Source organism: Puma concolor, chromosome B1 (assembly GCF_028749965.1).
Source record: "Puma concolor isolate L17-30 chromosome B1, mPumCon1.1.hap2, whole genome shotgun sequence".
Taxonomy (NCBI): Eukaryota; Metazoa; Chordata; class Mammalia; order Carnivora; family Felidae; genus Puma; species Puma concolor.
Genome location: NC_141670.1, coordinates 174,748,149 through 174,767,055, shown reverse-complemented (window position 1 = coordinate 174,767,055; position 18,907 = coordinate 174,748,149). Strand labels below are relative to the sequence as shown.

The following is an 18,907-nucleotide window of genomic DNA, read 5'->3' as shown; positions in this document are numbered from 1 at the left end:
CCAAGTCCTCTTTGCGCTGACTGTGTAAGAGTATTTGCCCCAAGAGCAAATTCCCATTTTCCTTTCATCCAACATCCAGTGTTCGTTTTCTTGATTCTCGGCGCCCCGAACCCACCACCATGGGCATCTTACTAACCAGCAGACGAAATTTACGCAGACGCCTTTCAGGGCTCACAGAACCCACCTCCCTCGAGCAAGTCCCCGGGATTCATCCAATCAGAGCTCAACCAGGAAATCAAGTAGCCGCAAGACCTGACGCGAGTCGGCCTACGTCCGCCAGAGTCACGTGATTCCCGCCTCCCGCCCTCCCCTGAGGAGGACCCCCACGAGGCACCTCCCTTCAGCTAGTGCTCGCTGATTGGTTACTGTTCCTGCGGTCTCCTGGGTGACGGGAACGCGTTAGCCCTCTTGGAGGAGGCCCGCTGCGCCTGCGCATTTGCCAGATCGCTCGGCCGCTCCAGCCTTGAGATGAAGGTAAATAACTTGCAAACCCCTGGGTGTGGGGGCGGGAAAACGCGACCACTGGCTCTTAGCCCGCTGAGCGTCATTTTGAGGTTAGGAGCCGGTGCCCTCTCCCCCGTCCTGAATGCGTTAGAGGAGGGGGCAAGAGAGCCGTGGCCCGGGGGGAGGAAAGCTGCAGCGAAGTTGAAGGAAGGAGGGAAAGGAAAGAAAACTGGAGAGGAGGAGAAGGCGGAGAGGGAGGCCTCATTTCTGGCACCGCGAACTGAGTTGAAGTGGTGAGGGCAGAGGGAAGGCGGGCATGGCCCGAAATGAGCAGATTGGATCAGAAGAGACTAGGAACTTCACACCGCGGAAAGAGCGGTCTGCGTTTGGAGGATTGCGGTGAAATTGACTGGATTGGGTGTCACCAGCTGCTGCTTTTCCTGCAGCTGAGCGTCTAGCAAGCCGTACTCAGCGCCTTTAAAAGAGTGAAAAGCTTCCGAAAGAATAATGTCAAGTTGTATCGCCAGTGACTGATCTAATGTAGAAATCACTCAGTGGCTAATGTACATTATTCACGGAAAAAACTGCACTTGCACACGCAGGTCTCCCTGGAGAGCATCATCCTCTGCACGCACCGTTCCTAGGTTTGGGCTTCTAGTGAACCCCGTTCCACGTCAGTGGCTACTGCCGATTCACCTATCCACTTTACTACAGCGATAGTACAGCCCTGATCTGACAAGAAATGGATAGCTCAGTTTGAAAAGTAATTAAGTCGTAATGATTCCTCGTGGCTATTAGCGTGGAAATTGGAATTGACCGGTAATCATAACATTTCTAAAGCACTTCACAATTTATGAAGTATCAGAAGGGAGAAGATATTATTCCTGGTTTACAGTTGAGAATTTTGTGCTTGCAATTTGAGCTACTTTTTTTAATTAAGCCCTGCAGCTAGTAAGTAAAAAGCAAAACCAAAATCTGGTTTTCTGGTTTTGAAGCTAGCACTTTTCCTGTGTACTGTATATGGAGCATGTATATATAGCTCCACTGAAGAAAAATAATCTGTAAGGTCACAGCTAGAAGAGCGCGACCATGAAGCTAATGAAATTTAAGGATGTATCGCTTGAATAAAGGGGTTCTAGGTCATGTTGTCACAAAATTGCAAAAGATGCCTTTATGCTTTTTTTTTTTCCTTCAAGGTGTTTTCTGCTCCACAAAATGTGAATGCACCTTTGATTATAGAGGTGCACCTGTTTTCAATAGAGGTGGATTTTAGCCACTTAACACACCAAATGCCTATTGATTGGTGTTTAATTTTAAGCATTGGATGAGTTTTGTGTAGCCACTAGCCTTGCCAAGCCAGCTGTAGTATTTAAACTTCATATGCCTAGATATGGTCTATGATTTAACCTAATTATTTATAACTTAACCTAATATTAAAATCTAAATTTTTTCATTCAAGCTTATGTTCTTAATAGTTTTAGATCAATATTGTTTGATATAAATTTAATGTGAGCCAGTGTAATTTAAAAATTTTAGTAGCCACATTAAAATGTTTTAAAAGAAACAGGTAAGATTAATTTAAATAATATACTTTATTTTATCTAGTATATCCAAAATATTGTTTCAATATGTAATCAATATAAAATATCAATGAGATAGTTCACATTTTTCATAGTCCTTGAAATGTGTATGTATTCTATATTTACAACACATCTAAATTCATACTACCTACATTTCAAGCCCTTAATAAAATTTCAAGTCCACCTGTGATTTGTGGCTTCCATATTGGATACCCCAGTTCTTGACTAAAAGAAAGGCTTCTCCGCTGATACACTGTCCACCCAATAGCAAAATTAAGCACTTAATGATGAAGTAAGTATAACTAATGGGTAAAGGAAGAAAATAATTTTGAATGAAGGATAGACATTTGTATTTTTATCACACTTGAGATTTTTTAAATGGTAGTTTTGTTAAGTTTAAAAACTCCATGCCACTGATTATTAGCTAAATTCAAGTTTAAGTTATTTTACTCTTTAACATATAAAACATTAAAATTATAATTTTCATGAAATTAATATTCAAAACGTTTAAAACCAAATTTTATAACTGCTTTCCTGTGTGTACTAAGGTCCATACTTTAACAGCCAAATTGTGGAAATTTTTTGATTGGTTGGTTGATCTGATTAGTCATTTTGTTTGTTATATTATTGACTTTCTGGATAAGTTCTAACAATAAGCCTTTACCATCCTGAATTCTACTGTTTTCATGATCATGTTTTGGTGTCTTTGACCAACCCTTAATTGTATGTTTTGAAAATATAAAAATTGCGTTTGCCTTTTTAGCGTGTTTTCTCACTGATAGAAAGGACTTGGCTTGGCACACCAATACAATTCACCTGGCAAAAAACATCAGGAAACTACCTTGCAGTAACAGGGTAAGAAATCAATGAATGCTTTAAGTAAATCATCCTGACTTCAGATGCTTGTATGCCTGTATTACCACACCATTTGTTTAGTAGAAGTTCTTGTATGGTGGTTGTACAGTGGGAAAAGTACATGAAAGTACATACATTCATCTTCATTAACATCACAGTTCAGGGGCGCCTGGATGGCTCAGTTGGTTAAGCATCAGACTTTTGGGTTTTGGCTCAGGTCATGATCTCACAGTTTGTGAGTTTGAGCCCGACTTTGGGCTCTGCACTGATGGTGGGGAGCCTGCTTGGGATTCTGTGTCTCTCCTCTCTCTCTGTCCTTCCCCTGCTCTCTCTCTCACTCTCTCTCTCAAAAATAAATAAATAAACCTAAAAAAATCACAGTTCATAAAATCTTTTCCCTGATAATAACTTTGTAGGTACAAATTATGAAACTGTCATGAGAGATCACTGAAATCACTTGAATGTCAGCTTAATTTTTTTAATGTATATAAATAAAAAGAAACACTTAGATTATATTTTTGTGTTCTAATTGCTTTTAGAGCTGATCATATTGTGAAAATCTTTGATCGCCATGGTCAGAAAAGAAGTGAAATTAACTTACCTGGGTAAGTACAGAGGTGGGTCAAAAACTTTTTCAAGCTTTGTTTCCTAAAAGATAAAAACAGTATTGCCTTAAAACTATAATCAAATAGAATTTTACCACATATATATAATCTGTATCTCCTCTTTTGCTTTTTTATTGCAAAGAGATTTTTTTATACATAAGTTATTAGTAAAACATGTAAACAGATAGAGTTGATATTTATAACCTCCATGCATTCAGAGGGAAGCCTTAAAGTATAATTATAAATGAGTCTATATGGAAGAATACTTATTTAATTATAAATAAGCCTGTGTGCGTGTGTGTGTGTGTATAGGCAGAGAAGATAAATCCACATCCCTATAGCATTTCACAAATTGTTGGAAAATAGTTACTTTCCACATACTTTTTAAATGACAAAGACATTCTGTTTTCAGGAAATCATTCTAGATTACACAAAATATAACTTAAGCATTTTTGATGATTCTTTGTAAATTACCTGTATTATTTTATTGATAGTCTCAATGGTTATTAAGGTGTGTAGAGTTCCTCATCTAAATGGTCTTATGCTGCCATGCTTTTTAAATTCATGTCTGTTTTCTGTGGTTTACTGCCACCATCTTTGCAAAGGTTGTTTTACTTCCGTTGGTCTCTGACAGCCTTTCCCACCTCCTTCTCTGCCCCACTCACCTGATGCCACCATTTTGGTGTTTCCCATCGCCTCTTAACTGTTGCTTTTGTTTTCTATATTATGGAAAACAGAAGTCAAAAGAGTTGTAATTATGTCTAAAAACAAAAAGGCACTTAGTAAGGACCTTCTTTGAGTAAATTGTATGGGGTTTTTGCATGATCTCTGTGACCTCTATTGGTTATATGTTAGCTATATATATATTTTTTACCTCTGAATTATTTTGCTGTATTTATCATAGTTAAATTTGACTGACAGAGGATCTGCAGATAAATAAAATAGCTTTATGTATTGCCTTTGTTAGATGATTTTATCAAAAATTTGAAAGCTTCCCTCTTCCAAACTCCCCTAATCTCTGAAAATATTAGAGAAAATTAATTTTGAAGAATAAAGTGATTGAAATAATTGTCTTAACTATAAAACTGAGTATGGCTTAGCCGATATCCAAGAGCAGAGTCTCAAAATGAAAATCAGAGAAGAAAAAGTTAATTCTCAAGGAAGTTTTTGAATTATGGTAAACACTTTGGAATAATTTTCAATTGTAACATTTTTAAAAAAGCATTTCCTATTTATAACTTTTGTCATTTTAATCAAATCACTCTTATTCTGTTATAATATAAAATGAAAATAACATTTCTTACCACTTCAAAATCCAGTTTTTCCATTATTTGCAATCCCACATCTACCCAACCTTGATCTGTCTTATACCCAATGTGATATAACTTCATTTTTTATCAGTACCTTCTCTTTCTCTGTAAATCTGAAGTGACCTTTTGACATTTGGTCATACAAATTACCTCTTGATTCCAGATGTGATTTCTTTGTAGAGGTACTTGATGAGTTTGTCTTACCAAAAGGCCAGGTTCTTTATAGGGTCTAAGAAAAATCTGCTAACTTACTATGTGTAATTATATTTAATGTGTAATTATATTTAATGTAGTATATATAAATTATATTTAAAATAGAATTTAAATTCTTCCCATCCTCTCAACAACAACAAAAATTTTAACTTAGTGTAATCTAAGCAGTGAATAGTGAATTGTATTTCTCACTTTAGAAAGTTTATGACCTATTCAAAGTACATTGGTCTTGCTATAAATAAAAATCACAAATAGATTTTTAAATTTCTTTCCCTTGCTGTAAGAAAATGTATAGTGATATTTTGCTTTCTTTTTTAAAAGTAACTGTGTTGCTATGGATTGGGATAAAGATGGAGATATCCTAGCAGTGATTGCAGAGAAATCTAGTTGCATTTATCTATGGGATGCCAACACAAATAAAACGAGCCAGTTAGACAGTGGTATGAGGTAAGAACAACTTTTTTATTTAAAATTTTTTTTTTCAACGTTTATTTATTTTTGGGACAGAGAGAGACAGAGCATGAACAGGGGAGGGGCAGAGAGAGAGGGAGACACAGAATCGGAAACAGGCTCCAGGCTCTGAGCCATCAGCCCAGAGCCCAACGCGGGGCTCGAACTCACGAACCGCGAGATCGTGACCTGGCTGAAGTCGGACGCTTAACCGACTGCGCCACCCAGGCGCCCCCAACTTTTTTATTTTAAATCTTCACTTAGAAATATTATTTGGAGGCACCTGGGTGTCCAACTCTTGGTTTCAGCTCAGATCATGATCTCATGGTTCATGGGTTTGAGCCCTATGTCAGGCTTTGTGCTGATGGCCCAGAGCCTGCTTGAGATTCTATCTCCCTCTCTCTGCTCTTCCCCAGCTCATGCGCATGCATGCGCGCACTCTCTCGCTCTCTCTCTCAAAATAAAAAAAAAAGAAAGAAATATGATTATTTGTAGGTTTGATACTAACAATACTTACTGCTATCATTATAAAAATGCATTTGTGAGTTATTATGAAAGAAAGTTCATTTATTTTTTATTGTTACATATAATTCTATTGATTTTGCCCAATTAGAGTAAAACTGTTATAATTGTAAAATATAAATAGCTTCTTAAGAAGTTGCTTTCTATGGAACAGACTAAAATGTACAAAGATGAGACAAAATATCTGAAAAATCTGGAGATAGTATTGGGTGCAGGCATGGCTGGATCTAGGGGTTCTAGTGATGCAATCAAGACTCTAGCTCTTAGCTCTTCCTTTCTCTGTATTGACTTATTCTAAATCAGACTGTTTCCATGGCTACTGCCAGCTATTGACTTATATCATATCATTCACAGCAAGTTATGTGTGAGCATATCCCATCACATCACCCTATCCACTCAGTTACTCAAAAGGTCCCTGAGTAGGGTACACAGTGCCATGGGATTGAAAATCCCACCAGGTGAAGAGTAGGATGAAAGGTGGGACAGTTCCCAAATGGAAAATACATTTGGAAAACAGAATGAATTACAGGTCTGTGCTAAAATAGAAACTATTTTGACATATGGAAAAGCAAATTTTATTTACAACTGAAACTTGGTAGTTAACCTTGAACAAGTTGCTTAACCTCTCTCTAAATCCCAAGTTCTTCTTTTATATGGAACGGGTATAGTAATAATATCTGCCTCATGGTGTCATGTGGCATGCAGGTAGGCCACACACACACTATAAGACTATAAATTTCCAATTTACTAAGGAATAATAATAACCCAGAGGAAGAAAGGTGGCCATGCAGAACAAGACCAAAGGTAACCTTAGCATAGTTTTCCTTTCCCTCAAAATTGACTCATGAGGTGTGCATTCACAGTTGATATTGTCTGCCCATTATAAAATCTTAACATTTCTTGCTCTGTCCTTTTACACTTGGGGTATGCATCACTTTTCAAAAGACTTGAAGTACTTTCTGTTCTTCCATTCAAGAGAATATTTATAAACATCAAGTACTGGTTCTTGAACCAAATTCAGCATCAGTGAGACCACATTCTCTCCTGAAGAAAAAAGCATAATTTCCGGTGTTTCAGACTGGTGTATGTTCCTCTGCTGTCTGTCTTCCCACAGATCCATTTCCTCATATCATCTCAGAGTTGTGAGGTTTAATTGTGTGTCATGCCTGGGCATGAAACCAAGAACTGAGTGAATGGTAGATGTTATTGTAATTATCATAAAGGTAGAACCAATTAAATATTAGTTAATATTTAATGTCTAAAGGTACTATTTAGCTTGCTCACAATTCTTTATGTTCATGTTTTCTAAAAAGCAGACTCCCAAAGAGGATTGAGTGTATGAGATTTATTATAGGAAATAACTGTGGGGGAACCTTGAAGAGGCAGGTTAGAAGAGCCATCAGACCACAGTGCATATCTGACCCTTGTGAAGTGGAGAGGGAAGGAAGAAAGGTTAGGTAGAAATGTCTTAGACTGCAGCTCAGTTCTAAGAAAGTTCAGCTAGGCCTCTGGGGAGACTTTAAGCCAAAGTAACCCATCAGAGAAATCCTGTGTCTCCTGGGAATGGGCCTCAACAGTATCCGTGTCCACTCAGTTACTCTCTGGAAGTAGCCTGTGGGAGAGCGTGGGCCCCAGCAGATTGAGGTGATGGATTCCAGTGCTAAGCATCTGGGGACACTGGTCAGTTACACTTTCCATAGCTGGAGATGTGAGAGACATTCTCACAGCTGTCATGCCTGCTTAAACATTAAGAGAAACATGCATATTGATCTTTTAAAAATATATGCTTAATACATGAAACCCAGCAGTCTGGTATATTAGTACTTCTTATTAGAAGTAATTAAAACAATTTTAAGTTTGTTTATTTTTTTAGAGAGAGAGAGAGCATGAGCAGGGTAGGAATAGAGAGAGAGGGAGAGAGAGAATCCCAAGCAGGCTCCTCACTGTCAGTGCAGAGTCTGATTCAGGGCTCAAATTCACATACCCTGAGATCATGACCTGAACCAAAATCAAGAGTTGGATGCACAACCGACTGAGCCACCCAGGTGCCCCAGAAGTAATTTTTTTAACTACACATTTACTACATCCTTCTATTGTTACAACTAACTTTTATATACTTTAGGTGAACTTTTGTCTCCTAGGTATCAAATGTTCTTGAAACCAGTGTTATTTTCTTCAGTGAATGGCCTATCAGTGGTTCTCAAACTTTAGGTGCATCAGAGTGCTTATTAAAACACAGATAGTTGGGGCGCCTGGGTGGCTCAGTCGGTTAAGCGTCCGACTTCAGCTCAGGTCACGATCTCGCAGTCTGTGAGTTCGAGCCCCGCGTCAGGCTCTGGGCTGATGGCTCAGAGCCTGGAGCCTGCTTCCGATTCTGTGTCTCCCTTGCTCTCTGTCCCTCCCCCATTCATGCTCTGTCTCTCTCTGTCTCAAAAATAAAAAATAAACGTTAAAAAAAAAATAAAAAAAAAATTAAAAAAACACAGATAGTTGGGCACCAGAGTTTCTCACTCAGTAGGCCTGGGTTAGGATCAGAGAACTGGCATTTCTGAACTTCCCAGATGCTGCTGCTGGTCCTGTGATTGCATTTTCAGAACCACTTTTCTATACCCTTTGTGATTTCTTTCCTCAATATATGGAAAGGAATCTACTACTTTCCAAGGAGTCCTGATTCCATGTAGTAAAGAATTATATAAAAGTTCAACCAGTAGATCCTAGAATGTACATAAGAACTGGTGGTAGGCAAATGTGCTTTCTACCTCTTTCTAAGTGAGCTACCCTTGATAGTGACAGAGTTGGGAGAGACGGAGAATAACAGTGGAATAGGAGAACCCTAGGCTCACCTTGATCCATGAATAGAACTAGATAACTATCAAAAACATCCTAAATACCCCAGAAATCGACCTGAAGACTGACAGAACAGACTCTACAACTAAAGGGAGAGAAGAGGACACATTGAAAAAGATAGGAAGTGTGGAGACATGGTTTAGTGGAGAAATGGATCCTGGCTGCTGTGGAGGGGAAGGAGCGTGGTCATGGAGAAGGGCAACTGAGAGAGGAGCATACAGGGGAATGCACAAGGAGAACATTTCCCCAAAGCCATTGGCTTGGAAAATGAGAAGGGCTGAATTTCATGAGTTCTTGCAACCAATGGGGCTTAAAGCCTGGAGTTTTGAAGGTCAGCAGGCTTCACTAGGATAGAGCCTAGAGGGTACTGCCTTGCTCCTTGAGAGAAGGCAGGTAAACAACCTGGGGCATACAGCATGGCAACAGCAATCTGAAGAGAGACTGGGCCACAAAATTGGGAGATCATTTGCTCTTCTTAGAGCATGTCCGCGAGAGACAGCATTCACGGAGATACATCTCCAGGAACAAAGGAGCTGGTCAGTGCCATTTCTCTCTCCACAGCATAAACACAGTCACCTGTGGAAGCAGTGCAGCATGGATACTGGCTGCCTAACTTCTATTAAGCACCCCCTGTGCTCCAGTGGAACTGCTTTTCTCAGTCACACTTACCTCAGTCCCAGTGTGGCAGGGCACTCCCCCAGAAGACCATCACAAACCTCTGCCCACACCGTGTCTCCTAAGCAGAGAGTGCTGCAGGGCCTCAGTTCTGGTGGAAATAGTGACAGGTCTCATGTCACAAGCAGAGTAAAACTTGCCACATCAGGTCAGGGACCAAACATTGTGCATAGAAGTCAAGCAGAGCCCTGCAGATGACTCACTGAAGGATGGGGCAGCCAAAACACAACAGCACAGTGCATGCACACACACTGGAAGCACTCCCTGAAGCACCAGGCCCTGAGTGCTATGTGATGTCTTCTTTATAAGACCATTAGTTTCAGGAGCAGGAGACTTAACTGGCTTTAATAGCACACAAAAGAAGGCAGAGACTTAGAAAAAAATGAGAAGACAAGGAATTTATCCCAAACAAAAGAACAAGATAAGGTCACGGCCAGAGATCTAAGTGAGATAGATATAAATAACATGCCTGATGGAGAATTTAAAGCAACAATCATAAGGATACTCACTGGGCTTGAGAAAAGACATCAGTGAGACCCATCCCACAGAGACAAAAGAGTTAAAAAAAAAAAAAGATGAAGAGTGCAATAAATGAGATTAGAAACACACTGGATGCAGTGGACAACAGGCTGGAAGACTGAGAGGGACAAATTGTGACCTGGAAGACAAAGTAATGGAAAGTAATGAAGCTGAACAAAAGAAAGAAGAGTTATACAACATGATAATAGACTTGGGGAGCTTAGTGACTCCATCAGATATAATAACATTCCCATTATAGAAGTCCCAGAAGAAGAAAAGAGACAAAAGGGGGCAAAAAATGTATTTGAAGAAATAATGGCTGAAAACTTACCTAATCTGGGGAAGGAAACAGGCATCTAGATCCAGAGGCACAGAGAACTCCCATCAAAACCAACCCAAACAGGCCTAATCCAAGACATACTGTAATTAAATTGCAAAATATAATGCTAAAGAAAAGATACTAAAGGCAGCAAGACAAAAGTCCTTAACTTGCAAGGAAAAACTCATAAGGCTAGCAGAAGATTTTTCAACAGAAATTTGGCAAGCTAGAAGCGAGCGCATGATATCTTCAAAGTGCCGAACAGGAGGAGCACCTGGGTGGCTCTGTTGGGTAAGCATCCAACTTCAGCCCAGGTCATGATCTTGCAGTTCAGGAGTTCAAGCCCTGCATCAGGCTCTGTGCTGACAGCTGAGAGCCTGGAGCCTGCTTCGGATTCTGTGTTTTCCACTCTCTCTGCCCTCCCCCCACTTGCACTCTGTCTCTCTCTTTCAAAAATAAATAAACATTTAAAAATTTTAAAAAAAAAGTGCTAAGTGCTGAACAGGAAAAATCTGCAGCCAAGAACACTCTGTCCAGCAAGTCTATCATTTAAAATAGAAGGAGAGATAGAGAATTTCCCAAACAAAACTAAAGGAGTTCGTGACAACTAAACCAGCCCAGTGAGAAATATTAAAAGGACTCTTTGAATGGAAAGGAGAAACCAAAAGTGACAGTATAAAGACAGGAAACACAAAAACAGTAAAAATGAACATTTCTGTAAAAAAATCAGTCAAGGAACTCACAAAAAAAGGATATGAAATATAATAACATATACCTAAAACTTGGGGAGGAGAGGAGAAAAGAATGGGTTAAAATTTAATCAACCATCAACTTAATATAGACTGCTATTTGCAAAAGAGGTTTTATACAAACCTAATGGTAACAATATACCAAATACCACTAATAAACATGCAAAGAATAAAGAAATCCAAATATATCACTAAAGATAATCAGCAAAACATGAAAGAGGGAAAGACAAGAAAGAATCAGAGAAAATCTCCAGAAACAATTACAAAACAAGTAATAAAATGGCAATAAATAACACAACTATCATAAATTACTGTGAATGTAAATGGACTAAATGCTCCAATCAAAAGACATAGCATATTATGGGGCCCCTGGGTGGCTAAGTCAGGTAAGCATCCAACTCTTGATTTCAGCTCAAGTCATAATCTCACAGTTTGTGGGATCCAGCCCCACGTCAGCCTCTATGTTAACAGCATGGAGTGTACTTGGGATTCTTCTCTCCCTCTCTGCCCCTCCCCTGCTTGCATGTGTGCACTCTCTCAAAATAAACATTAAGAAAAAAAGACATAGGATGTCAGAATGGATAAAAAAGCAAGACCCATCTATATGCTGCATATAAGAGACTCATTTTAGACCTCAACACATCTGCAGATTACAAGTGAGGGGATGGAGAAACACTTATCATGCAAATGGGTGTCAAAAGAAAGAGTAGCAATACTTTTATCAGACAAACTAGACTTTATTTATAACTTTTTTAAATGTTTATTTTTGAGAAATAGAGCTACAGCGTGAGTGGGGCTGGGGGTGGACAGAGAGAGGGAGAAACAGAATCCGAAGCAGACTCCAGGGTCTGAGCTGTCAGCACAGAGCCCAATGCAGGGCTTGAATTCCTGAACCACGAGATCATGACCTGAGCTGAAGTCAGGCACTTAACTGACTAAGACACCCAGGCACCCCTAGGCAAACTAGACTTTAAAACAAAGACTGTAACGAGACAAAGAAGGACCCTATGTAATAATAAAGGGGACAATCCAATAAGAAGATTTAACAATTATAAATATTTGTGCACCCAGATTAGGAGCACACAAATATATATAACAATTAATAGCAAATATAGAGGAACTAATCGATAATAATACAATAATAGTAGGGGACTTTAACACCCCACTTACACCAATGGATCATCAAAAAAAATTTTAATGTGAGGGAGGGGCAGAGGGAGGAAGACAGGGAATCTGAGTGGGCTCTGTGCTGCCAGTGCAAAGCCCTATGTAGGGCCCAAACCCATTAGCCCTAAGATCATGACCTGAGCCAAAGTCAGACACTCAGCCAACCTAGCCATCCAGGCACCCCAATGGACAGATCATCTAAACAAAAAGTCAAAAAGGAAACAATGGCTTTGAATGACCAGATGGACTTAACAGATATATTCAGAATATTCCATCCTGAAATAGCAGAATACATATTCTTTCAAGTGCACATGGCACATTCTCCAGAATACATAATATATTAGGTCACAAAATGGGCCTCAACATATACAAGAAGACTGAAGTCTTACCATGTACCTTTTCTGATTACAATGCTGTGAAACTAGAAGTTAGCACAAGAAAACATTTGGAAAGACAACAAATACATGGAGATTAAATAACATGCTACTAAACAACGAATTGGTCAACCAGGAAATAAAAGAAATAAAAAAGCACATGGAAACAAATTGGAAACATAATGGTCCAAAACCTTTGGGATGCAGCAAAAGTGGTCCTAAGAGGAAAGTATATAATAATCCAGGTGTACCTCAAGAAGCAAGAAAAACCTTAAATAACCTAACCTTACACCTAGTGGAAGCTAGAAAAAAGAACAATAAATGAAGCCTAAAGCCAGCATAAGGAAAGAAATAATAAAGATTAGAGCAGAAATAAATGATGTAGAAACTAAACAAACAAACAAACAAACAAACAAACAAAAAAACAGTGGAACAGAGCAATGAAAGCAAGAGCTGATTCTGTGAGAAAACTAAATAAAATTTATAAACCTTCAGCCAAAGTTACCAAAAAGGAAAGAGAAAGGGCCCAAATGAGTAAAATCACAAATGAGAGGGGAAATAAAACTAACACCACAGAAATACAAACAATTATAAGAGAATATTATGAAAAACCATATGCCATCAAATTGGACAAGCTAGAAGAAATGGTTAAATTGTTAGAAACATATAAATTACCAAAACTGAAACAGGAAGAAATAGAAAACTTGAACAAACTGATAACCAGCGAAGAAATTGAACCAGCAGTTTAAAGATTCCCAACCAACAAAAGTCCAGGACCAGATGGCTTCACAGGCAAATTCTAGAAAGCATTTAAAGAGGACTTATGGCCTAGTCTTCTCAAACTATTTCAGAAAAATAGAAAAGGAAGGAAAACTTCTAAGTTCATTCTATGAGGCCAGCATTCTTTTGATACCAAAACCAGATAAAGACTCCACTAAAAAAGAGAACTATAGGCCAATATCCCTGATGAACATGGATGCAAAAATTCTCAATAAAATACTAGCTAACTGAATTCAACAAAACATTAAAAAAAATTATTCACCATGATCAAGTGGGAACTATTCCTGGGTTGCAAGTGTAGTATTTGCAAATCAATCAATATGATACATCACATCAATAAGAGAAGGGGTACGAACCATATGGTTGTTTCAATAGATGCAGAAAAAGCATTTGAGAAAGAACAACATCCATTCATGATAAAAATGCTCAACAAAGTAGGCTTAGAGGAAACATACCTCATAATAAAGGCCGTATATGAAAAACCCACAGCTAACATCCTCTTCCATGGGGAAAAACTGAGAGCCTTTCCCCTAAAGTCAGGAGCAAGACAAGGATGTCCAGCTCAAACTTTTTTTTTTAAATTTTTTCAATGTTTATGTTTGAGAGACAGAGACAGAGCTTGAGTAGGAAAGGGGCAGAGAGGGAGGGAGACAGAATCCAAAGCAGGCTCCAGGCTCTAAGCTGTCAGCACAGAGCCTGATGTGGGGCTCAAACCCACAAACTATGAGATCATGACCTGAGCTGAAGTGGACACTTAACCAACTGAGCCACCCAGGTGCCCCTACTCTCACCACTTTTATTCAACATAGTACTGGAAATCCTAGTCACAAAAATCAGACAATAGAAAGAAATAAAAGACATTTAAATCAGTAAGGAAAGAGTAAACGTTCCATTATTTGTAGATGACAAGGTACTATGTGTAGAAAATCTGAAAGACTCCACCAAAAAATTGCTAGAAATGATACACAAATTCAGTAAAGTTGCCAGAATCAATGTACAGAAATCTGTCACATTTCTGTACACCAATAATGAAGCAGTAGAAGAGAAATTAAGGAATCAATACCATTTACAATTGCACCAAAATCCTAGATACCAAGGAATAAACCTAAGGAAAAAGATGAAAGACCTGTACTCTGGAAACTATAGAACACTTCTGAAAGACATTGAAAATGACACAAAGAAATGGAATATTCCATGCACATGGATTGGAAGAACAAATATTGTTAAAATGTCCATACTCCCCAAAGGAATCTACACATTTAATGCAATCTGTATCAAAATACCACCAACAATTTCACAGAGCTAGAACAAACAATCCTAAAATTCGTGTGGAACCACCAGAGACCCTGAATAGCCAACCTTAAAATAGAACAGCAAAGCTGGTGGCATCACAATTCTGGACTTCAAGCTATATTACAAAGCTGTAATCATCAAGACAGTATGGTGCTGGCACAAAAAAATACACATAGATCAATGGAACAGAATTGAAAGCCCAGAAATGAACCCACGATTATATGATTAATTAATCTTCAACAAAGCAGGAAAAAATGCCCAGTGGGAACAAGACAGTGTCTTCAACCAGTGGTGTTGGGAAAACTTGGATAGCAACATGCAAAAGAATGAAACTTGACAACTTTCTTACACCATATGCAAAAATAAATTCAAAATGGATTAAAGACCTAAATGTGAGACCTGAAACCATAAGCATCCTAGAAGACAGCACAGGCAGTAACTTCTTTGACATCTGCTGCTGCACCTTTTTTTTTTAATTTGAGAGAGAGAGTGTCTGTGAGAGTGCATGGGAGAGGGGCAGAGGGAAAAGGAGAGAGAGAATCTTAAGTAGGCTCCATGCCCAGTACAGAGCCCAACAGTGGGGCTCAATCTCACAACTGTGAGATCACAACCTGAGTCTAAATCAAGAGTCAGATACTAGGGGCGCCTGGGTGGCTTGGTCAGTTAAGTGTCTGACTTCCACTCAGGTCATGATTTCATGGTCTGTGGGTTCGAGACCTGCATTGGGCTTTGTGCTGACAGCTCAGAGCCTGGAGCCTGCTTCAGATTCTGACTCCCTCTCTCTCTGCCCCTCCCCAGCTGTGCTCTCACCCTCTCAATAATAAATAAATAAACTTAAAAAATATATTTATAAAAAAAAAAAAGAGTCGACACTTAACCAACTGACCCATCCAAGCACCCTGCAACTTCTTTCTTGATGTCTCCTGAGGGTAGGGAAACAAAACAAAATATAAACTCTTGGGACTACATTAAAATAAAAAGCTTCTGCACAATGAAGGAAACAATCAACAAAACTAAAGGCAACTTATAGAATGGAAGAAGATATTTGCAAATGACATCCAATAAAGGGTTAATATCCAAAATATATAAAGCATTTATAAAATCCAACACCTCATAAATAATCCAATTAAAAAATGGGCAGAAAACATACAGATGGCTGATAGACACATGAAAAGATGTTCAACATCACTTATCAGTCAAATCAAAACTACAATGACATCTCACCTCATACCTGTCAGAATAGCTAAAATGAAAAACAACAGATGTTGGTGAGGATGTGGAGAAATGGGAACTTTGGCAGGAAGGCAAACTGGTATAGCCACTGTGGAAAATAGTATGCAGGTTTCTCAAAAAGTTAAAAATAGAACTACCCTGTGATCCTTCAATCATACTACTCTAGGTATTTACCCAAAGAGTACAAAATCACTAAATCGAAAGGATATGTTCACCTTGATGTTTATAGCAACATTATCTACATTAGCCAAATTATGGAAACAGTGTTAGTTCCATTGATTGATGAATGGATGAAGAAGATGTGGTATATATGTATTTATGTGCATACATAAACACAACGGAATATTACTTAGCCATAAAAAAGAATGAAACCTTGCCATTTGCAGTGACATTGATCAGGAGCTAGAGAATATAATGCTAAGTGAAATAAGTCAGAGAAAGACAAATACCATATTATTTCATTCATATGTGGAATTTAAGAAACAAAACAAGCAAAACAAGAAAAGAGAGAGAAAGAGAGGCAAACCAAGAAACAAACTCTTAACTATAGAGAACAAACTGATGGTTACCAGAGGGGAGGTTTCTGGAGGGATGGGCAAAAGAGGTGATGGAGATTAAGGGGTGCAGTTGTCATGATGAGCGCTGAGTCATGTATTCAAGTGTTGAATCACTATATTGCACACCTGAAACTAATATTCTACTGCGGTTAACTAATTGGGATTTAAATAAAAACTTTAAAAAGTGACAGAGTTGGAAAATATATGTTTTATTTAAGGCGATGAATTGTCGATGATGTTTCCAGTTTAATATACCGTGTTATTGGACCTACTTTTTTGAAAGCATGAGGTGTTCTCATTCATTAAGATTTTTACCACATTTACAACTGTCATTAGACTAATTAAACCATCTCATCATGAGTCATCTTAACGAAATTTGAGATTCCATCATGGCTTACGTTTTTATTTATTACATATTCGTAGGTCTGCACTGAATTTGTACATCTGACAGTAAGATCACCTTCTAGCATCTCCAAAATATCTTTAGCACTTAGTTTTTGTTCTAAAGCATTAAGTTGTAATTTTGTACTTCAGCTCCTAAGTAGATATTAAAATTATTCATGAAATACTTTTTAAAGGATCTGTTTGGAGGTTATGATTGTGAATTTTTTTTAGTAATTGATATTTTAATGTTATAGGGATCAAATGTCTTTCCTTCTTTGGTCAAAAATTGGAAGTTTCCTGGCTGTTGGAACTGTTAAAGGAAATTTGCTTATTTATAATCGTCAGACATCTCGAAAGATTCCTGTGCTGGGTAGGTTATAGCTGGAAACACTGCTAAATACTTGAGATGCTTTACATAAATGTAATATATTTTACTGCCTTAGATTTTGCTGATATTGCAAGGGAAATTGTGTAGTAGTGAGGCTCCCCTGGTCAAGCCTTGTATCTGGCTAAACTTCAAGATCCATCTATACTGTCTCCTAAAAATTACCCAGGCTAAATAGAATGAATGTCTCTCTAAGGTCCACCTGTGCCTGTGGACACCAGGACATTAATAGGATGGCTTCCATTTGTCCCTTTCTCACCCAGATTGAGAACTGTGGACATGGAATAGCTCATGTTCATATCAACACGTCAGTAGATGGACTGAAACATTTGGTGACTGTTTGGTGAGAATATAACTAGATATTAATTCTAACCTCTTACTCTCTCCAAACACCAAGTTAGCCTATGTAGGCACTGGGAATTACATTTGCCTCAGGGTATATGACTACAGTGTGTCGTTCCTTGTTTGACATTCTTGGTTCAAGCTCTTTGATTCCCACAATCTCTGGTCACTTAGCATCTGCCTTCTGAATACCCAAGAAGAAACAGATCTATTCTTAATTATTGTAAATCATGCTAGTAAATGGTGAAACTAGTAGGCTTAATTATACCCATGTGGCCAGAAGAATTATAATTTACTGCTAAGGAAGAAATTAAACCCTGGAGATAAGAGTACCCACAGAATACTTGAGAAAGTACCTTTCAACTGAGGATATTTAATTATTTCATTTTTTTCACATATATGTCTGTTTAATATTAATATTTTTAGTACTCCAGACAAAAGGTAATGTTATTGATCCATTTGAAAAACTAAAAAAACTATTTTGAGTTATAAAAAACAACTTTCACCATACAAATTGTCTATTTGACTTCAGTTAGGCATTTTTTGTATCCCAGTTCATCTGTAGGAATATCCTGCCAATTAATTTACAGGCCCCAGAAATTTTGACACCTGATGTATAAGAAAATAATTCATCAAAGCATGATTATTTTGTGTCAGGCATTTGTCATATGTTCATGATTTTATATGTGATCTTCGTATTTAATATGAATATGAGTCTGTTCTCATTTATTAACTGTGAAAAATGGGCCTAAGGAGATTCAAGTTAATTTTGTATCTTTAGCTAAATATATAATAGCTGCCTCTTTCAGAGTTGGCTGTGATTTGTGACTGCCTTTTTTCCTTTTAAATGACTCACTTTCCTAAATCCAAGCTTTTCCACTCCAGGTAGCTGCCGCATGGTAGCATGATCTGTCAACATTTCACAGTAACTAAAATCTGTTACCACGTTTCATCTCACACTGATTTATTTCCTCAACTAGACTAGACACGGGCAGTTTTCTCATTGCATGGTTCTTATATACATGAAATTCATTTACTACAGTTTAATTAAATGTTGCAAGCCTCTCAATAACATGGTTCAGACCCCAGTTACCATATTAGAGCATCTGTGAGTCAGTATTAATTACATAAGTCAGTACATGTAAAGTGCCCAGAACACTTTAAGTAGGCACACAAAACATGTTAACTGTTCTTGATGTTAAGGCCAACCTGAGTTCTGAGCACTGCAAGCAAAGAGGCCTTGAGGTATACAGGAAGGAGGAGGGAGAGATGTTCTTCTCCCTTTCTCGGGTATAGAAAGGAAT

General features: G+C 38.2%; 1 protein-coding gene across 3 annotated transcripts in view; it reads left to right on the top strand.

The window, feature by feature from the left end:
* The first annotated feature begins 373 nt into the window (after positions 1 to 373).
* WDR19 (WD repeat domain 19) overlaps positions 374 to 18,907 on the top strand; it is a 115,099-nt gene continuing 96,565 nt past the window's right edge. Inside the window, exons 1-5 of one of the 3 annotated variants that reach the window (XM_086705214.1) lie at positions 374 to 474; positions 2,788 to 2,879; positions 3,419 to 3,484; positions 5,329 to 5,454; positions 17,131 to 17,246. In XM_086705214.1, coding sequence (XP_086561340.1) covers positions 469 to 474; positions 2,788 to 2,879; positions 3,419 to 3,484; positions 5,329 to 5,454; positions 17,131 to 17,246 — 406 coding nt within the window. In that variant the 5' untranslated portion in view covers positions 374 to 468. Of the gene's footprint in view, positions 475 to 502; positions 555 to 2,787; positions 2,880 to 3,418; positions 3,485 to 5,328; positions 5,455 to 17,130; positions 17,247 to 18,907 lie in introns of those variants that run through there. The other 2 variants (XM_086705215.1, XM_025921397.2) reach the window with 2 other exon arrangements.